Below are 15,281 nucleotides of genomic sequence, written 5' to 3'. Positions count from 1 at the left end.
AGGGGGAGGCGATTCTCGCTGCAAGTGCAGGGCTGGGGGTGGGGGTGGGGGGCTCAGTGGGTTGGTCCCTCCCCATGGCTGGCATCAGGGTCTGAGAGCTGTCCCCTCAAGTCCAGCTCAAGGCCTCTGCTCACCGCTGCCAGCCTGCCCCTCCACCCCAGGCCCGGGACCCCTAAGCGACAAGCGCTGCATTGTTCCCCCAGCTGGCCCGGCCAGCGGGACGGTGGCTCTTTCCCAAGGCCCGCTGGCCTGCTGACTGAATCTGCAAGCCCCTCGCGTTGCTGGGCCCTAGGCGGTGGTGGTGCCGGGCCTCAGAGCGCACATCTCCTCTCTTGGGCTCCGAGCCGGCCAACTAGCTGCAGGGAGAGGCAGGGGGTGCCCTTTGTGGCAGAGCCCCTGCGACAGGATGTAGTGGTGCCCCTGCCCCTCCTCTCAGCCTCCCATCCTCAGGCCGCGTGTCCCAACTTCACCCCGGCCCCCTCCTATGTCCGGTAGGAAGCTGCTGGTACGGCCAGGATTGGGGGGGGTCGGGGGGAGAGGGAGTGTGGGGGTGATGCAGAGGAAAGCAAGCCCACAAGCCCCTCTTTGGACCCCTCTCCAACTTGCTCCCCCCACCTGCCTCGTTTCTGCAGACGAAGCAGGCGGGTGGGGGGCTTCAGTCCCTGTGGCAGTAGGTCTGCCGAGAAACGGGGGGTGTCATTCCCAGCACAAAGAGTGCGTGCTCGCAGCGCCATCACCTAGCAACCGCCTCCCTCTTGGCGTCGCCCGTCCTGGGGGTGGATGCCAGGGAGAGAGAACAAGGCCGTTAAGATCTCCAGGAGAGGGGGAAGGAGGCTTGGGGCGGGGCAGGCTGGGCGTGGGTGGGGTGGACAGAGGAGAATGGATCCAGGGCACCGGCGACGCCTGCGCCTCAGTGTCCCTGGCCCTGGGGACCCTCCTGCGACCCCACACAGGTGTTCTCGGCGGGGCTGGCAGTGGAAATCACCGTGGGACCCAGGGCTGCACTTAAGACAGGAAGGGTGGGCTTGCGGGGCGGGGAGTGGTCAGTGGCCTAGGCCGAGTCATCCGTCTAACTGACCCTGTGCCAACTTCTCTGGCCCCAGATGGCGAAGGGGCCTCTGGAAAGGGCTGGAGGATCAGCAAGAGGAACAAGTCTCTGTGGGGGCGTCGATGGAGCGCTGGCTGCCAGGAAGCGGGTGGGGTGGGGGCAGGCAAGGGGCAGGCAGCTGGGCCATCCGCAGGCCAAACAGTCTGTTCTAAGAAGCTGAACAAGAATGGCTCTCAGAGTCAGTGAGGCTGGAAGCCCCGGCCTCATGGAGGGAAGGCTGCTGGCTTCCCTCAAATGGGGGCTTTGTGGGGAAGGAGGAGCAGCGGCGGGGGCTCCAGTGGAGACAAGTTTGCAGCCTTTGGCTCCCTGGGGACAGCTGGGCTGAGGCCAGCATGAGGACGTGGTGCCCCAGCTCCCAGGCCTCCATCCACTCTGCCTCTTGAAAGCCACAGGCCTCGGGCTGGACCAGACACAGGCCACAGGCCAGGAAGGGCCAGAGGTGGCCTGGAGGGGAAGGCCCAGGTGCATCGGGCACTGCCAGAATGTGGCACAAGAAAGTCCCGGGGGCACAGGGGCGGTTCTACCTAGTTTATTGTTTTCCAAGAAGGGCCTTCTGTGGGGGAGCACCCCACAGGGGCTGGGGACAGGGCCACTGGGATACATCAAAGAAGGATGGAGAAGGAAATCCTCCCAGAGAAGGGATGGCGCCTGAGGAGATGTCCAGGGCTGGGATGGGTCCAGTCCAGAGGACAGCCCAGTCGCTGGCCTGCAAGAGCCTCGTCCAGGATGGGTGATGATGGGGCACAAGCCGGGCTCCAGATGGAGAGAGGGACAGGGGCTCGACCAGGCCAGGCTCTGGCCTCCGGCTGGGGGGTGCAGAGTTTCTGGGCAGCTCTAAAGACCGGAGGCACCACCGCCCACCAGTGAGAGGACGGGCGGGCAGGCCCCAGAGTGTCCGGGAAGGGGGTTCAGGGAGGGGGCTCCCACACACCTGGACCCCAGCAAGAGGCACCAAATCCATCTCTGTACAGAGGAACAGACAGAAAAGCAGGACAAGTGGGGACGGAGCTCCTTCCCGACCCCAGGCCATCCAGGCCTCAGCAGGGCGTGCCCAGGGCCAGGAGCGGCGGCGACTCCCTGGGCTTGTGGAAGTAGACGGGGGCGGACAGCTCCTCCGTCTTGAGCTTGCTCTCCGGGCCGGCGGCAGCTGCAGCCCCCCCACAGCCCTGGCAGCAGCAGCAGCAGCAGTCCAGGAAGGCGCGGCCCAGCGGCCGGCACACGCACAGGAGGAGCACGGGCGTGACAGCGGCCCTGAAGAAGGCAGAGAACTGGGTGACGAGGCCCAGGAGGTCCAGGGTCCGGCGGGTCAGCGCTGCCGACAGGTAGGCCGCCACGACGTTGCACACGTTCTCGGGGAGGGTGCAGAGAGCGTAGACGGCCGTCAGGCCCATGACGGTGCTGCTGAGCTGGCCCTCACCCTGCTCCTGCCGGCCCGCCCGGCACTCAGGCCTCCTGCCCGGGGGGCCCCGCACCCGCCACGTCACCAGCTGGCAGGTGACCGTGAAGAGGACGGGCAGGCAGAAGTAGCAGCCAAAGGACCACCAGGTGCGAGCGTTCTGGTAGGTCATGACCAGCGAGTACAGGGACTCAGGCAGGCGGGCCGAGGGCTTCATGACGCACGAGTCCACCGTGCCCCCGGTGGGGCCTGGCTCCTGCACCAGGTGCCACAGCAGGAGCTCGGGCACGGCCAGCGTCATGGAGCCCACCCAGATGACCGCCAGCTTGGCCAGGATGGACGGGCACGGTTCGACGAGCCTCGCCCTGGGCAGGGTGCTGGTGGCCACGTGGAAGCGGTCGATGCCCAGGGCACAGAGGCTGAAGGTGGTGACGCCCAAGGAGGAGACCTGTGGGCAGGTGAGGAGCAGGAGGCGAGGGCTCAGCCCCGGGCCGCTGCGGGGCCGGCTTCCAGCCCGGGGGGACCACGAGCAGGGCGCAGGCGTGGGATAGACAGCGGTAACGCCACCGGGCGGGGAGCACTTCCCCCCCACTCCCGTCACCCTCAGGTCTCACGGCCCACGTATCACAGGACAACCTGCGCCCATGCAGGACCAGGGACGTGGCGGCAGCAGAGCTCAGGCCTCCACACAGGACGCCTCTCTTGCCACCTGCCTCCTCGCCTCTGGGGCCAGGGTGAGCGGCCTGGGTCCCACAAACCTCATGCTCCCTGAGACTTTGGGAGACTGTCTCTGAGGACGAACACAGATATACATGGGGAGTCCTGGGTCCTCTGTCCCCTCACTGCCGACGTGCATGGAGCGAGACACTCACACACACACACACGTGCTCACTCTCATACTCACGCTCTTACACTCATACTCACATCCACACACTTACACTCTCAGTCCCTCCTGCCCCACCCGAGAAGCCCAGGCCCAGAGCCCTGCAGAGAAGCAGCCCCTCCAGGCCGGCCTGAGCCCACATGCTGGTCACGGAAGCCCACCTTGGGAGTAGAGGAAGCAGAGCAGCAGGGAAGGCAGCCAGAGAGAAGGAAGGCCTCCCAGCTCAGGGGGCGTCTGGCCACGCCCAGAGCTTGTGCTCAGAACCCAGTCGGGCCAGGCTCTTCTCTCCCGGCTGGGGCCGGCACAGGCCGCTGCGTATTAGCGCTGGCTGCCACCGAGTGAGTGTGCTCTGTGGGAAGCCCACCCATCCTGGCAGGCTTGGGCAAGAACACCACTCTCTCCTACATCTCAGAAAGTACCCACTCGTCACCCAGCTCTTCCCTGGCCCTCCGGGGGCCTCCGTACAAAAGGGATGGGGGGCATGTTTTGTCCCTTGACGCCCACCCGTCACCAAGCTCCGTCAGCTCCTGGGTCACTCTGTCCTCCAGTCCGTGGAGGGGCCCGCCTCGGGGGATATAGGTGGCTGAGCCCCACCATCCGGCAGGGCTGGGCTCTCCTGGCCACCAGCCACACGCAGGCAAGTGCTCATACGTGTCTGCTCTCCCCTCCTGTTCTCAGACCTTTCCCAGGAAAAACCACCACAATCGAATTATTCTAATTCAGAGCACTTGGTAACATCGCACATGCAATCCTTCAGAATCGGTTCAGCCCTGTGACGATCATCCCCAGTTCACAGGGGAGGAGGCGGAGGCTGAGCTGGTCAAGCGACTTGCTGAGGTCACTCAGCCTATCAGGGGCAAAGCCCAGCTTCTGGTCCAGTCTGCCCAGTTCCAAGGCCCTGGCCTGACCTCCCGCAGCGCACCTGGGCTCTGAGCTCCCGAGAACTAAGGCTGTCCCCAGCTGCAGGGACTTCCTTCAGGTGTGAGCACCTCTGGGCCCCAGTAGGTGGTCTCTCCGGGCTGGGAAGGACGCAGACCACTGAGCCTGAGAGTTTGTTCGTCTGTGGACTCGTCACTAGCCACAGTGACCGGGGACAGAGCCGGGACCAGGACTGCATCCACATGCCTCTTCCGAGTCCTCCCCACCCCACCATGTCACACAACACCCTCCACTCCAGGAGGAATGGCAGCCCTCGCGGGGCGGCCACAGTCACTCCAGCCCTCACTGTGACCCTCCACACAACCAAAATCTGCAAGGCTGCTCGTTTATTCCATGTCCCTACACAGATGTGGCGGCCTTGCTGTACCTCGCACCAGTGCACACATTCTGGTCTTTTCTCATTCTTTTGCTTAAGCTGTCTCCTTGCAATCTACAGGTCCATCCACACCCATGTGCTCATCCCAGCAGGGAAGTTCCCCGCGGTGAGGGGAGTGGTCCACCTTGGAATCACAGAACAACACAGCTGCAAGTGTCACCTGGTCCACCTCTGGTCGGGAGCAAGGGAACTGGAGAGGAGCTGTGACCAGCCCAGTATACCCCGTATGCCAGTGACGGGGCTTCCCCTAGAGCCCCCACCCGCAGCTCCGGCCCCCAGAGCCAGGTCTCCCCTTTCAGAGAGGATCGAGGAGGTGGCTGATGGTGACGCCAGCAACCATCACAGTGAGGAACCATCCTTCCTTCCATGTTGGCATGCGGGGGAGTAGATACTGACTTGACTGGAGGCTGGGGTGGGGGTCTCTAGGAAATTGGAATCTGCCTTCAGGCACTGCCCAGGGAGGCAGGAAATGAGGGGTGAAGAGGGGCCACAGAGGGAGAGGAAGGAGGCACACAAAGGACAAAGTGATTTCTTGGGTGGAAAGATGGAGAAGGGTTAAGGCGGGGCGGGGGACCGCTCAGAGAGGCTGCTCCTGGGCCTGGAACCCAGGGCCCTGCACACCTGGCTGCTAGTTACCTGAGAGCCACCAGGACCCTCACTGTATTTGCCCCCTGGCCTGATCTGCGGGAGGAGCCAGGCAGCCCCCAGGCCTCCGGGCCTGGCAGCACCCCTGGGCTGCAGGGGGACGCGCGCTCACCTCCAGGAAGGGCACGGCGCGGCAGGAGACGTCGCCCAGAAGCCTCTGCTTGGTGATCTCGTTGAAGATGACGACCGGGAGGCAGAAGAAGAGGACCAGGAAGTCCCAGAGAGCCAGGCTGGCAAGGATGGAGTTCCAGGCGCTCTTCAGGTAGTAGCTGTGCCAGACGACACACATGACGGACAGGCTGCCCACAACGCCCACGGCGAACAGCACCAGGGCGAGCAGCAGGACCGCGTAGGCACCATAGGACCCCTCGGTCACCGGGTACAGGGGGTTCTGGATCCGCAGTCGACGGCCCGGCATCCCCACCGGGCTTCCCCGCGGCTCCAGCCCACCGCCCAGAGCGCCCCCGTCCCTGTCCGGGCGGGGGCTGGGGGCCACCCAGGGCTGGGAGGGCTGGGGGCCGGCAGGGGCGATGGGCCGCGGGTACTCCCCCCACTCCTCGGGCACATACTGCTGCGCCTTCTTGGCCTCCTCATCCTCGGTGCCTCTCCTGGGCCGGCTCTGCTGCTCCCAGGCCTCTGCCCCGGGCTTGTCCCAGGGCAGGGTGGCCCCCCTAGAGACTCTGCCCGGCCCCACAGCCGACGCCACAGCCAGGGAGACAGCCAGCGGCCACAGCCACCGCATGGCCGGACAAGCGGGAGGCAGCTGCCCACGGAGAGATGTGGCAGGGACCCGAGCTCTGGGCTGACTCGAGACAGGCAGCTGGCCGGTCGGTCCGCCCCCAGTCAGGCGTCTGGCATCGCCAGCCTGCTCCAGCGGACCTGAGCAGCTCCCTCCCGCCTGGCCGGCTGGGCAGGGCCCTCTGCTGGACACAGAGTACTCTGTGCGGCCCCCCAGGACACCTTGCCAGGCCCCACGGGCAGCAGCACTGGGACCTGGCGCCCCCAGAGGCCAGCTGCCCCAGGGAGCTGCCCCTGCCGAGAGGGGGCACTGCTGCCAGGGTCCCCTGGGGAGGAGGGCAGGGCTCCATCGCACCTCAGGAGGCAACTCCAGGGCAGCCCCACCACCCAAACTGCATCACCGCCACTTCCTGGCCCTGACGAGGCCCCGCCGTCAACAGCTCTGTGGGGCGCGGCCACTACCACCGTGTCTCTGATTAGAAAGGAGGTCGGTCACTGACTGCAGAGCAAAGCCTGCCCGGGCTGCCCCAGCACCTGGATCTGACTCCTGACCTGACCCATCAACGTTCTCCGCAGGCGCGAGTCCACCTGCTCACCTGCTCACCACACAAACTCCCCCTGAGAACAGCGACAGTCAAAACCTGAAAACACCACGTTCCGATCCAGACACAAGATGCACGGACATTCACAATAACAGAGATTTACTGAGCCCCTGCTGTGTTCTAGAGACAGAATGCATAAATGTAATCACCAGGGAGACTTCGGTCCGGGTTGGGGGATAAATGTGTATATAAGTAATTACAATTCAGTGGTGGGTGCTATGAAAGGCAAGGGGCCGGTCGCTGAGGGAGCCCAAAGTTGCCTAGAGGGATGTGGAAGGCCACCCTGACTAAGAGACTTTCGAATGGACCTGTGAGTTCACTAGGCAGACAATGGGGAGGGAGGGGTGCCCCGGGCAGAAGAGGCAGCATGTGCAAAAGCACTGGGGTGTGAGGGCAGCGACATACCTGGAAGACAGCAGGGAGAGGGTGTGGAGGGAGCATGGGAGTCTGGGGCGAGGAGCCCAGGGAGGTCGGCGGAGGAAGGGCCGGGAAGCACCCTGTACATCAGGCCAAGGAGTTTACACTTGTCCTGAAGGCAGTGGGCAGGGCTGCGGGCTGTGGAGCAGAACACAATGTGAGCAGTTCTCTAGAAGGATCCCTGGTGCACAGCGGGGGTCACAGAAGTCTGGAGCTGGGGACACAGAGACAGAGGCACCTGTGGGGTGCAGCTGTCTAGAGGACGGCGAGGAGCAGAGTCCAGGAAAACTGAAGGTTTGGGTGCATGAGCCCCAGGCCTGGGCAGACAGCTAGACCCTCCCCTGTGCAGGAAAGGTGAGTCGAGTCTGGTGCAAGGTTGGGATAAAACCTCTGCCTTGTACACATGAGGCCCTGTCCCAGTGAGCTGTTCAGGTGGAGCTGCAGGAGAGAGTCACCTGTGGCGCAGAAGACGAGAGCAAACGCTGAGGTATGAGGTCAGAGGCGGGGTGGGTCAAGCTGCCAGAGAGCATGCAGAGCACTTGGGGGGTGCAGGGCGAGGCCAAGGAGCCCCCATACTTATGAAGAAAATGGAGCGAAAGTGTGGAAAGGCAGGTGGCCAAACTCCCGTTCCTCCGAGGCCAGAAAAAGATGAAGGAAGCTATCTGGGCAGCCAGAGTTGAAAGTCACTCACATAGTTGGTCGGCAAACACCAGCCAGGGCTCCCAGGAGCGGAACCAGCTGGGAAGTGACTTTCCTAGAAACCTGCTGACCAGAAAAGCACTGTCCTGCCCAGAGGCCCCACGTGCTGTGTAAGAGTCTGAACCCCAAGAGAGAAGGAGGGGGAGAAAGAGGAAATGATAAATCTCACGCACCCGCAGACAAGGTAAGGGAAGCATCTTTGGCCTTTGAAAAATCCTACCTTTCTGGCTTCTTCTTGTTTATTCTTTTTGTGGGGACAGGAGACACGGGGCTGCTGCAAGGCAGGGCTGTCTGGGGTTCACAGTGTCACAGTGAAGACCCAGGGTCCTTCCGGGAGTCAGATCAGACGAGGACTCAACCATCCCCTTCTCTGGCTGCCACCCTTGCAGCCTCCACTGCAGAGGAAGGCCAGGCCTCCTACTTCCACCTCCCTGGCCTCAGGATGGGGCTGAGGAAGGATGGCAGGGGCTGCACAGGGTGCCCAGTCCTCATCCTAAGCGTCCTGGGGTCCATCCCCCGAAGGTGCTTCCCGCACCCTGGACAGCTGCCCTGGGGCCTGCCTCAGAGCCTGTAGGATCCCTCCTGCCTGCAGCTCCGGCACCGAGGCTGCTGTCCCTGAAACCCACCACCTGCCGTGTGGTGCTAAACACTCAATAGAAGCATCATACTTCATCTTTACTTTCTTACCCCAGCTCAGAGAGGTACAGTAACCTGCTTGAGGACACACAGCTGGGATCCAAATGCAGGTTTGTCCAACTCAAAAGCTGAGACTCTCAGCCACTTCTCTGTGGCTTACGGAAGTTTAACACAAGAAGGGGCCTGAAGAGGATGTACACTTATTTTCCAGAAATGGAAATTGCTTTCCAGAGAAGTTGAGCACCAAGGCCAGGCACCCGGTGATGCAGGGTCGACACCAGCATTCACAGATGGGGAGTGGAGAAATGGCCACCCTCCGCTCCTGCCCGTGAATGTGCCCCTGTGGGTTGCACCTGATAAACACTGAGCCCCGCCCAGAGGGGCACCCCCCTCTGCCGGGCCTGGGCTTCCTCGGTTCTTTAGGGTGGTTGGGAAGTCAGAGGCCACTAGGTGGAACCAGACGTCCAGAGATGGACGTTCAGGGCCACCTTCACTCCATCAGTCCTAACCCAGCCCACCCTGCCCGAGCCTGGCCCACAGACAACCTGCTGCTGCCTCTGCCGCTGTCAGAGGGAGGGACAGGGAGGAGGCAGGCCCCGGGGTGGGGGCCGACACGCGGGGATGTGGGGATGTACCTGCTGCTCCACTCCACCCCTCTCTCCTGAGGGCACCCAGTGTGGGTCCCCTCGGGGGTCTGCCTCCCAGGCAAAGTCTCCTCTCCTGGACCGATCTGGGTCAGCCTCCGACTCAGAGGCAAGCCAAGAAGAGGGCAAAGCCCCTTCCGCCCTTGGGAATGCCTCCAGGACCCCAGGGATTCCCCACCCTCCTCCCTGGGGATTCCCCCCACACTGGCCCTGGGAAAGGTACTCAGGTGGCACAGGGCGGGACAGGTTGGGGCTGCCCCCTGGCATTGAGTGGGGAGAGGGCTGGTGTGGGGTTGCCGCCTGAGGAAACAGCTAAGAGCTGACATTTCCTCGAGCAAGTTCCACGAGCCGCGCCATCCAGTGATGGAAACAGACGGTTGGGATTTGGCTCCTTCGGTGGCTCTGCAGCTTCCTGGCTGTGTGTACCCGGCTTTGGCCCAGGAGGGAACTGCTCTGTGCCTCATCTGTGGTGAGAGGCAGCAACAGCCTGCTCGTGAAGAACAAGTGGGCTGGCCTGTCAGTCACTGGACCAGTGCCTGGGACTCAGGACGCAGAGGGGAGGGGAGCTGCTGCCAGGGTGACCCCTTGACTCTCACCCTGGCCCCACGAGGCCGCTGCGTTACCATCTTCGCTTCACAGATCTGGAGCTGAACACAGAGGCAGGAGGCAGCCAGAGGCAAGCAGGCTAACTTGAGAGGGCTCCTCCCCTGCCAGGACTCGGTCCCTGCCGCTGGCACCAGGCCTGAGGGTGTCCACGGGGCCCCGCTGCACCAGCGAGCAACACGGGCATGACCTCTGCCCCTTGAGACTCACCTTCAGGGAGGGAGGCAGCCACTGAAAAAACCAAGCCCCGAAGAGCACAAGCATAGCCTGTGAGGAAAGACATGGGAGGACGGGGCACGAGGTCCAGGGACCGCTCTGTCCTTTGCTTTCTCCTGGGGGAAGGTGAGGGGTGTCAGCCCGGGCCGGAGGCCTCACAAGGGTGCCATGGCAATGGAATGGGCGTCGTGGGGACCGTTTACGAAGGAAAGGCTTCGGCGGTCATGAGCGCCAGAGCACCTCAGAATGTGGTCCTTGGGTCCCCAGCCCCTGCGAGCCAAGTGGAGGGCCTGCACCCGGGCCCCACCACAGACCGGCTCCATCAGACCCGGAGGGACCAGCCTTCCAGGTTTCAGCAAGCTCCCCCGAGGATGTGCAGGCGAGGGTCTGGTCAGCACGTCAGGCACCCCCGCTGCCTCCACGGATGGGATGGAGGGCGCTGCCCCTGTGGGGTCTTGGGGCCGAGCTGGTGGGAGGCTCCCAGACCGCAGCCCTTCAACTCTGGGGAGCAGGGCCTGTCTCCCAGCAGCTCCCTCAGCACCTGGCCTTCAGGAGATGCTTAACACACGTGTGTAAGGAAAAATAACTCAGCAGAGGCACAAAACCGCTCACAGAGTCCCACCTGAGGGGTCCCCAGCGTGGGCGGATGCCCCCAGAAGCCCCTCCCCTGGGGTCTCACTGTCACAGCCGTGCCCTGGTTCCCCAGACTGTCATGCTCCAAACATGGCTCACCACCCCCGCCCCCGCCCCGGTCAGCCCGGCTGAGGCAAGGCTGGAACGTTCCAGCACGCGGAGGGTCGGATGCCACCGTGACGTAAGCCGCGTGTGAGGAACCAGCAGCCTGGCGGGCAAGGTGTCATCCTGCCCGAGACGCCGGGGCTCCTCCGCTGCGCTCCGGCCGGCACCCAGCCCTGGGGCTCCCCAGGCACTGCTGTCTTCCAGCGGGGAAGGGAGGGCCTCACACCTAAAGACAGCGCTCCAGGTCAGGGCCTCCCCGCAGGGGCCCTCCAGGCCCAGCCAGCTGGCCCCGTCAAAAGGCTTATGGGACGCACAGTCTCTGTGGGGGAGTAAGTCACGTAGGTGTCCATTTAGCAAGTGCTTATACGCGCCAGGCACACGATTCACTGCTGGCGACAACCAGCCGCCGTCTGAGCCCCTCACCACTGACAGGGAAGCCGCTGCCTCTCAGAGCAGCTCGCTCCAGTTTTAGACGGCTGTAAGGTGGGCGGTGCACCTTGTCAGAAACGTGAGTCCAGGAAAACCCGCTCACGCCCGGCAGAGATAGGACACACCGAGGACCCAGGTGGGAGATGCAGCCAGCAGACCCAAAGTCAGCTCCAGAAGGAACAGGACCAGCCCCAGTGACAGGTGGAGGAGCATGTGACCAGCAGGTCGGGACGCTTGAGGACAGCTGGACGGTGCTGGGCGTGTTAAAGAAGGCTTCCTACGCAGAAGTCTTAGAAGGGCTTCTCCCGGGGCAGAGTCTGGGGGCGGAGAGGGCGCTAGCTGGGCAAAGAGGAGGTGGAGCAGAAGTTCCAGGCAGGAAGGTGGCTGGCGGGGAGGAAAGGTGGCTTCCGGGAAGGATCAGTCCGCTGAGCGGAGCAGTGGTCACCGGGCTGGAGGAGGGATCCTGGCCCCTGGAACTCAAGACCAGGCCCTGAGGAGCCGGGCAGGGGTGGGGCGAGGCTGGAGGAGCCTAGGAAACCCACGGAAGGCGCCCCTGCTTCTTCCCTCTGCCCCTTCCCAAGTGAGCCGGCCCCAGGGCGTCCGAGTCCCTGAACCTCTCCTGGCTCTCCACCTTGAGGGGCAGAAGGGCAGGCCGGAGGGCTCTTGAGTCTGGGACGTGGTCCTGGAGCCCCGGGATGGGTGGGAGGGCTAGGATGAAACCCTAGGGGCTATGGCTGTGAGGGGGCCGGCTGCAGTGGCGGAGGGGACACTGCGGGAAGACACCCCCACTTCTTCTTGGGTGGTGACCGTCTGGGAGGTGAAGGGGGCTCTAGACAGAGCAGTCCCGGGGCCCTGCCCCGATGGCTGGCCCCCAGGTGTTGGCGCCGACCCCATCTCCCTCTGGCACCCCAACCCACAGCCCCAGGCAAGCAGATTATTCCTGGACGGGCACCCCAGCCGTGTCCTTTCTGCTTTCCTGCCCTGATGTTCTGACACAAGCTGCCCACCAGGCTCAACACGAACGACTGTGGTTCAGAGCCAGGGAGGAGGCATGGCCTTGCCCGGGCAGCACCTGCCAGGCCGTGTCAGGGCACAGGCTGGGGTGTTGAAGGAGGGTGGTCGGACTTCCGCTCTGGGGTCCTTCTGAGCCCAAGAGCGGCTCTGACGTCCTCCCTCCCCCCAGGGTGGGCAGTTGTCTGCACGCAGCGGGAGGTTGGATGCACCATGTCCTTGCTCTGTGGCCCTGGGCAAGGTCGTCTGACCTGACCCTCAGCTTTCCTGGCTGCAAGTGGGGTAATGGTACTCTCGCAAAGGCTCTTCTGAACGTCAAACTGCACAGCAAAGGGGCCTTCCCGACACAAAGCGGGCTCCTCACGAGTGTCTCCTTCCTGGTCCTTCACACCTGCCTCAGTTCCTGGCCCCACAAGAGCCGTCCCCAGTGGCCCTGGACCCTTACGTTCATGCAGGGCAGTCCCCAAGCCCCCACCCTACGTCGGGAGGCCCCCGGGCCTGCCGTCCAGCCAGCCTGGCAATGGGCTCTGACTCAGAGCACCCAGGGACCTCAGGCCACACGGCCAGGAGCCCAGCACCCGGGGGGCCCTCCTTGTGCGACACGTTTACTCCAAGCCCACTTCAGTCATCGCCCAGATTGGGGCGAAGAGGTGGGGCGGGCGTCAGAGGAGGGACAGAGCCTCCTACTACATCTCCTGTGGGAGAGACGGGGACTTGGGGAGCAAGTCCCAGAGGAGGCTAAACAGACACAGAGCCCCCACCCCCACTGGGTCTGTCCCACCCGGAATTTCAGGGCCAGCCGGCTGCCCAAGCCCTTGGGTGAGATTGGCCTGTGGATGAGTAGATGGGCTTCTGGCCGAGCCTAGACCCCTCCCACCTCCGGCTGCCCCTGGTTGTAGGGGTCACATCTTGCCCACTTCTGATTCATCCTGGACTCACTCTTCTCTCCCGTCCAAATCAGCACACAAGTTCTGCAGTCCACAGGGCTCACCGGACTAGGTCCTGCGGCCTTGGGAGCTGAGAGGGAGGCCTTTTGCTGAAGCCGCCCTACGTGAGAACAGACTGCAGGGAGGCGGGTGCCTGGCCGAACCGGCCCCTGGCGTCCTGACACCTCCTAGGGGGTTGAGGCTTTGGTCCTGCTGGGGCTGTGCAGGGCTTCAGCCAAGGCCAGGCCCGGGGTCAGCACTCACAGCAACAGCACCCTGTGTCTGCAGGACATGTGTGTCCATCTCCCGGGACCCCTCCAGGGTCGCCCGAGGCAGGTCTGGACGGCAGTCATTTTCCTCGGGGGAGGCCCCTCCCCAGGCAGCCCTGCTCCAGCACCCGTGAGCCACCAGCAACCCTTGGGCTCAGCCTGCTTCTGCGATGTCAGAACCGACCAGAGATCCCGGCCTCCTGGACCTCGGCGTGTCCCAGGGCACAGTCCCTTCTCCGGGCCACCTAGGGGCACCTAGGACACCCTCCAGGGTGGCCCATGAGCCCGAAGACTGACCGGGCTCCTGGAACTTGGGCAGGACGCCCTCATCAACACAGTGGGCCCCGCCTCCCTGGATGAGCCCCTCGCTGGCCCTGGCCCTCACCCGTAGAGTGCAGCTTTGCTGGAGGAGCTCGGACCCTTCGGGCCATGACTCCCAGGGAACTTCCGTGAGCACCACCTAGCTGATTTTTGTTTGGTCTTCGGTTTTGGTTTTTGCCTATGATGAGGGAAATTTTTGGACCCCTGGGCCTAACAGTCCACGGAAAGCTGGAACTGGACGTTGCAATCTCCCGGACCCCCAGGGGCTGGGGGGAAGTGGAGCCGGCAGTGACCTTGGCGGAGGCAGGAAGGCGCACGCCTCCACCTGTGCAGGTGCCCGTGGCCAGGCCTGTGTGTCTCTGTGAACCACCCCAGCATGGAGCTGGCCACAGGCAGGCATGTTTATATTTCTTTCTCGAGTGGTTGGGGAAGGGGTGTGGTCCAACAGATGGCTAGCCGGGTACAGGTGTGTCCAGCTGGAAGAGGCACCCGGCCCGGGCCTCCGGATTGGCTGTCAGTGAGTCATGGGGGCTGGGCTCTCGGAGCGAAGTGAACAGGCCGTCATGGAGTCAGGGCCATGCCCGGCCTTATCTTCAGGGCCTTCTCTGCCAGCCCAGACGGACAATGTCCCCGTATCAGCAGTGACGCGTGTAGGCGGCTGACTCCAGGTCAGTGGGACATGCCCTCTGGGTTGCCTTCCCAGCAGGCTGCGGATCACCTCAACCTCGCCACGCCCAATACCACAGCCCTCCCAGGTCCTGTGGCCCCCCATGGGGGGGAGAGGGAGGCCAGCTGGCTGGCTGACTGTAACCCAGCAAAGCCATCAAGGGGTCTTCTCAGTCCCTAAAGGCCCACCTGAACTGACCAGCAACATACAAATCTTTGTGGGTAACAAACATTCTAGAAACCAGCTCCAGACTCTGGGAAGGGCCCCCAGGGAGATGGCAGGGAGGTGTTGCCATGGTAACTCGCAAACTTCGGAGGATCCTGCAAGAAGGAGAGGCAGGAGCAAGGGACCCCCACCCCAGGTCCCTGGACACGTGGCCCGTGGGACGTGTCCTGCCTCACAGTCCCAAGTCACAGGCACCCACAGAGCTTTCCACCTCCCAGGCCCTTGGTGAGTGTGGCTTTGTGTCATTCCAGGAGGGTGGGCTCCATGCCTGTCCCGAGCCCCAGATAGACAGAGCAAGGCCTCCATGGAGACATGGGCTGCCCAAGGCCACAGGCAGGGGCCGGCAGCCAGCAGGAGCAGACACAGGGACATCTACCCTTCTTGCCTTGACAAAGCTCTCTGTCTGCCTGGCCACCCAAACGGCTGCAGCCCCCAGCCCTCCCTCGGGGTCCTGGGACCACTCTTGGGGATGGTGAGGACTGGCCTGACCAGCTTGACTCAGACCTGCAACTTCTGAGAAGCTCCAAGCTTTCAAGAAACCACCACATGTTTCCCCATCTGTCTTCCCCCTTTGTCTGCCTACTTGAGCAGAATACAATTTTTGTGTCTGGGTGGTGGGGGGCCATTGCACTGGGGGGCCCAGGCCAGCTCCCTGTGCGGCCAGGCCATTGCCAGTACCCAAGACCCAGTCCCGCCTGCCAGGCGGGCACAGCAGCCGTGTAGGGTGCCTGGGCAGAGCGCCAGAGGAAATTTTCCACCTGCCTGGCTTCGCTCTGTGGTCTGGAGCCTGGGC

The 15,281-nt window shown here is 63.6% G+C and overlaps 1 protein-coding gene across 1 annotated transcript; it reads right to left on the bottom strand.

The window, feature by feature from the left end:
• Nucleotides 1-563: 563 nt before the first annotated feature.
• GPR37L1 (G protein-coupled receptor 37 like 1) lies at nt 564-6,214 on the bottom strand. The gene is made up of 2 exons (XM_010996642.3): nt 5,460-6,214; nt 564-2,952 (listed from the first exon to the last, which is right to left on the bottom strand). Exons 1-2 carry the CDS (start codon nt 6,087-6,089, stop codon nt 2,146-2,148), a joined length of 1,437 nt encoding a protein of 478 aa, XP_010994944.2. The 5' UTR covers nt 6,090-6,214; the 3' UTR covers nt 564-2,145.
• Nucleotides 6,215-15,281: the final 9,067 nt, after the last annotated feature.

The sequence above is a fragment of the Camelus dromedarius genome, chromosome 21 (genome assembly GCF_036321535.1).
Source record: "Camelus dromedarius isolate mCamDro1 chromosome 21, mCamDro1.pat, whole genome shotgun sequence".
In the NCBI taxonomy this organism is placed as follows: Eukaryota; Metazoa; Chordata; class Mammalia; order Artiodactyla; family Camelidae; genus Camelus; species Camelus dromedarius.
The sequence above is the reverse complement of the archived record's forward strand: the minus strand, read 5'-3'. Positions and strand labels throughout refer to the sequence as shown.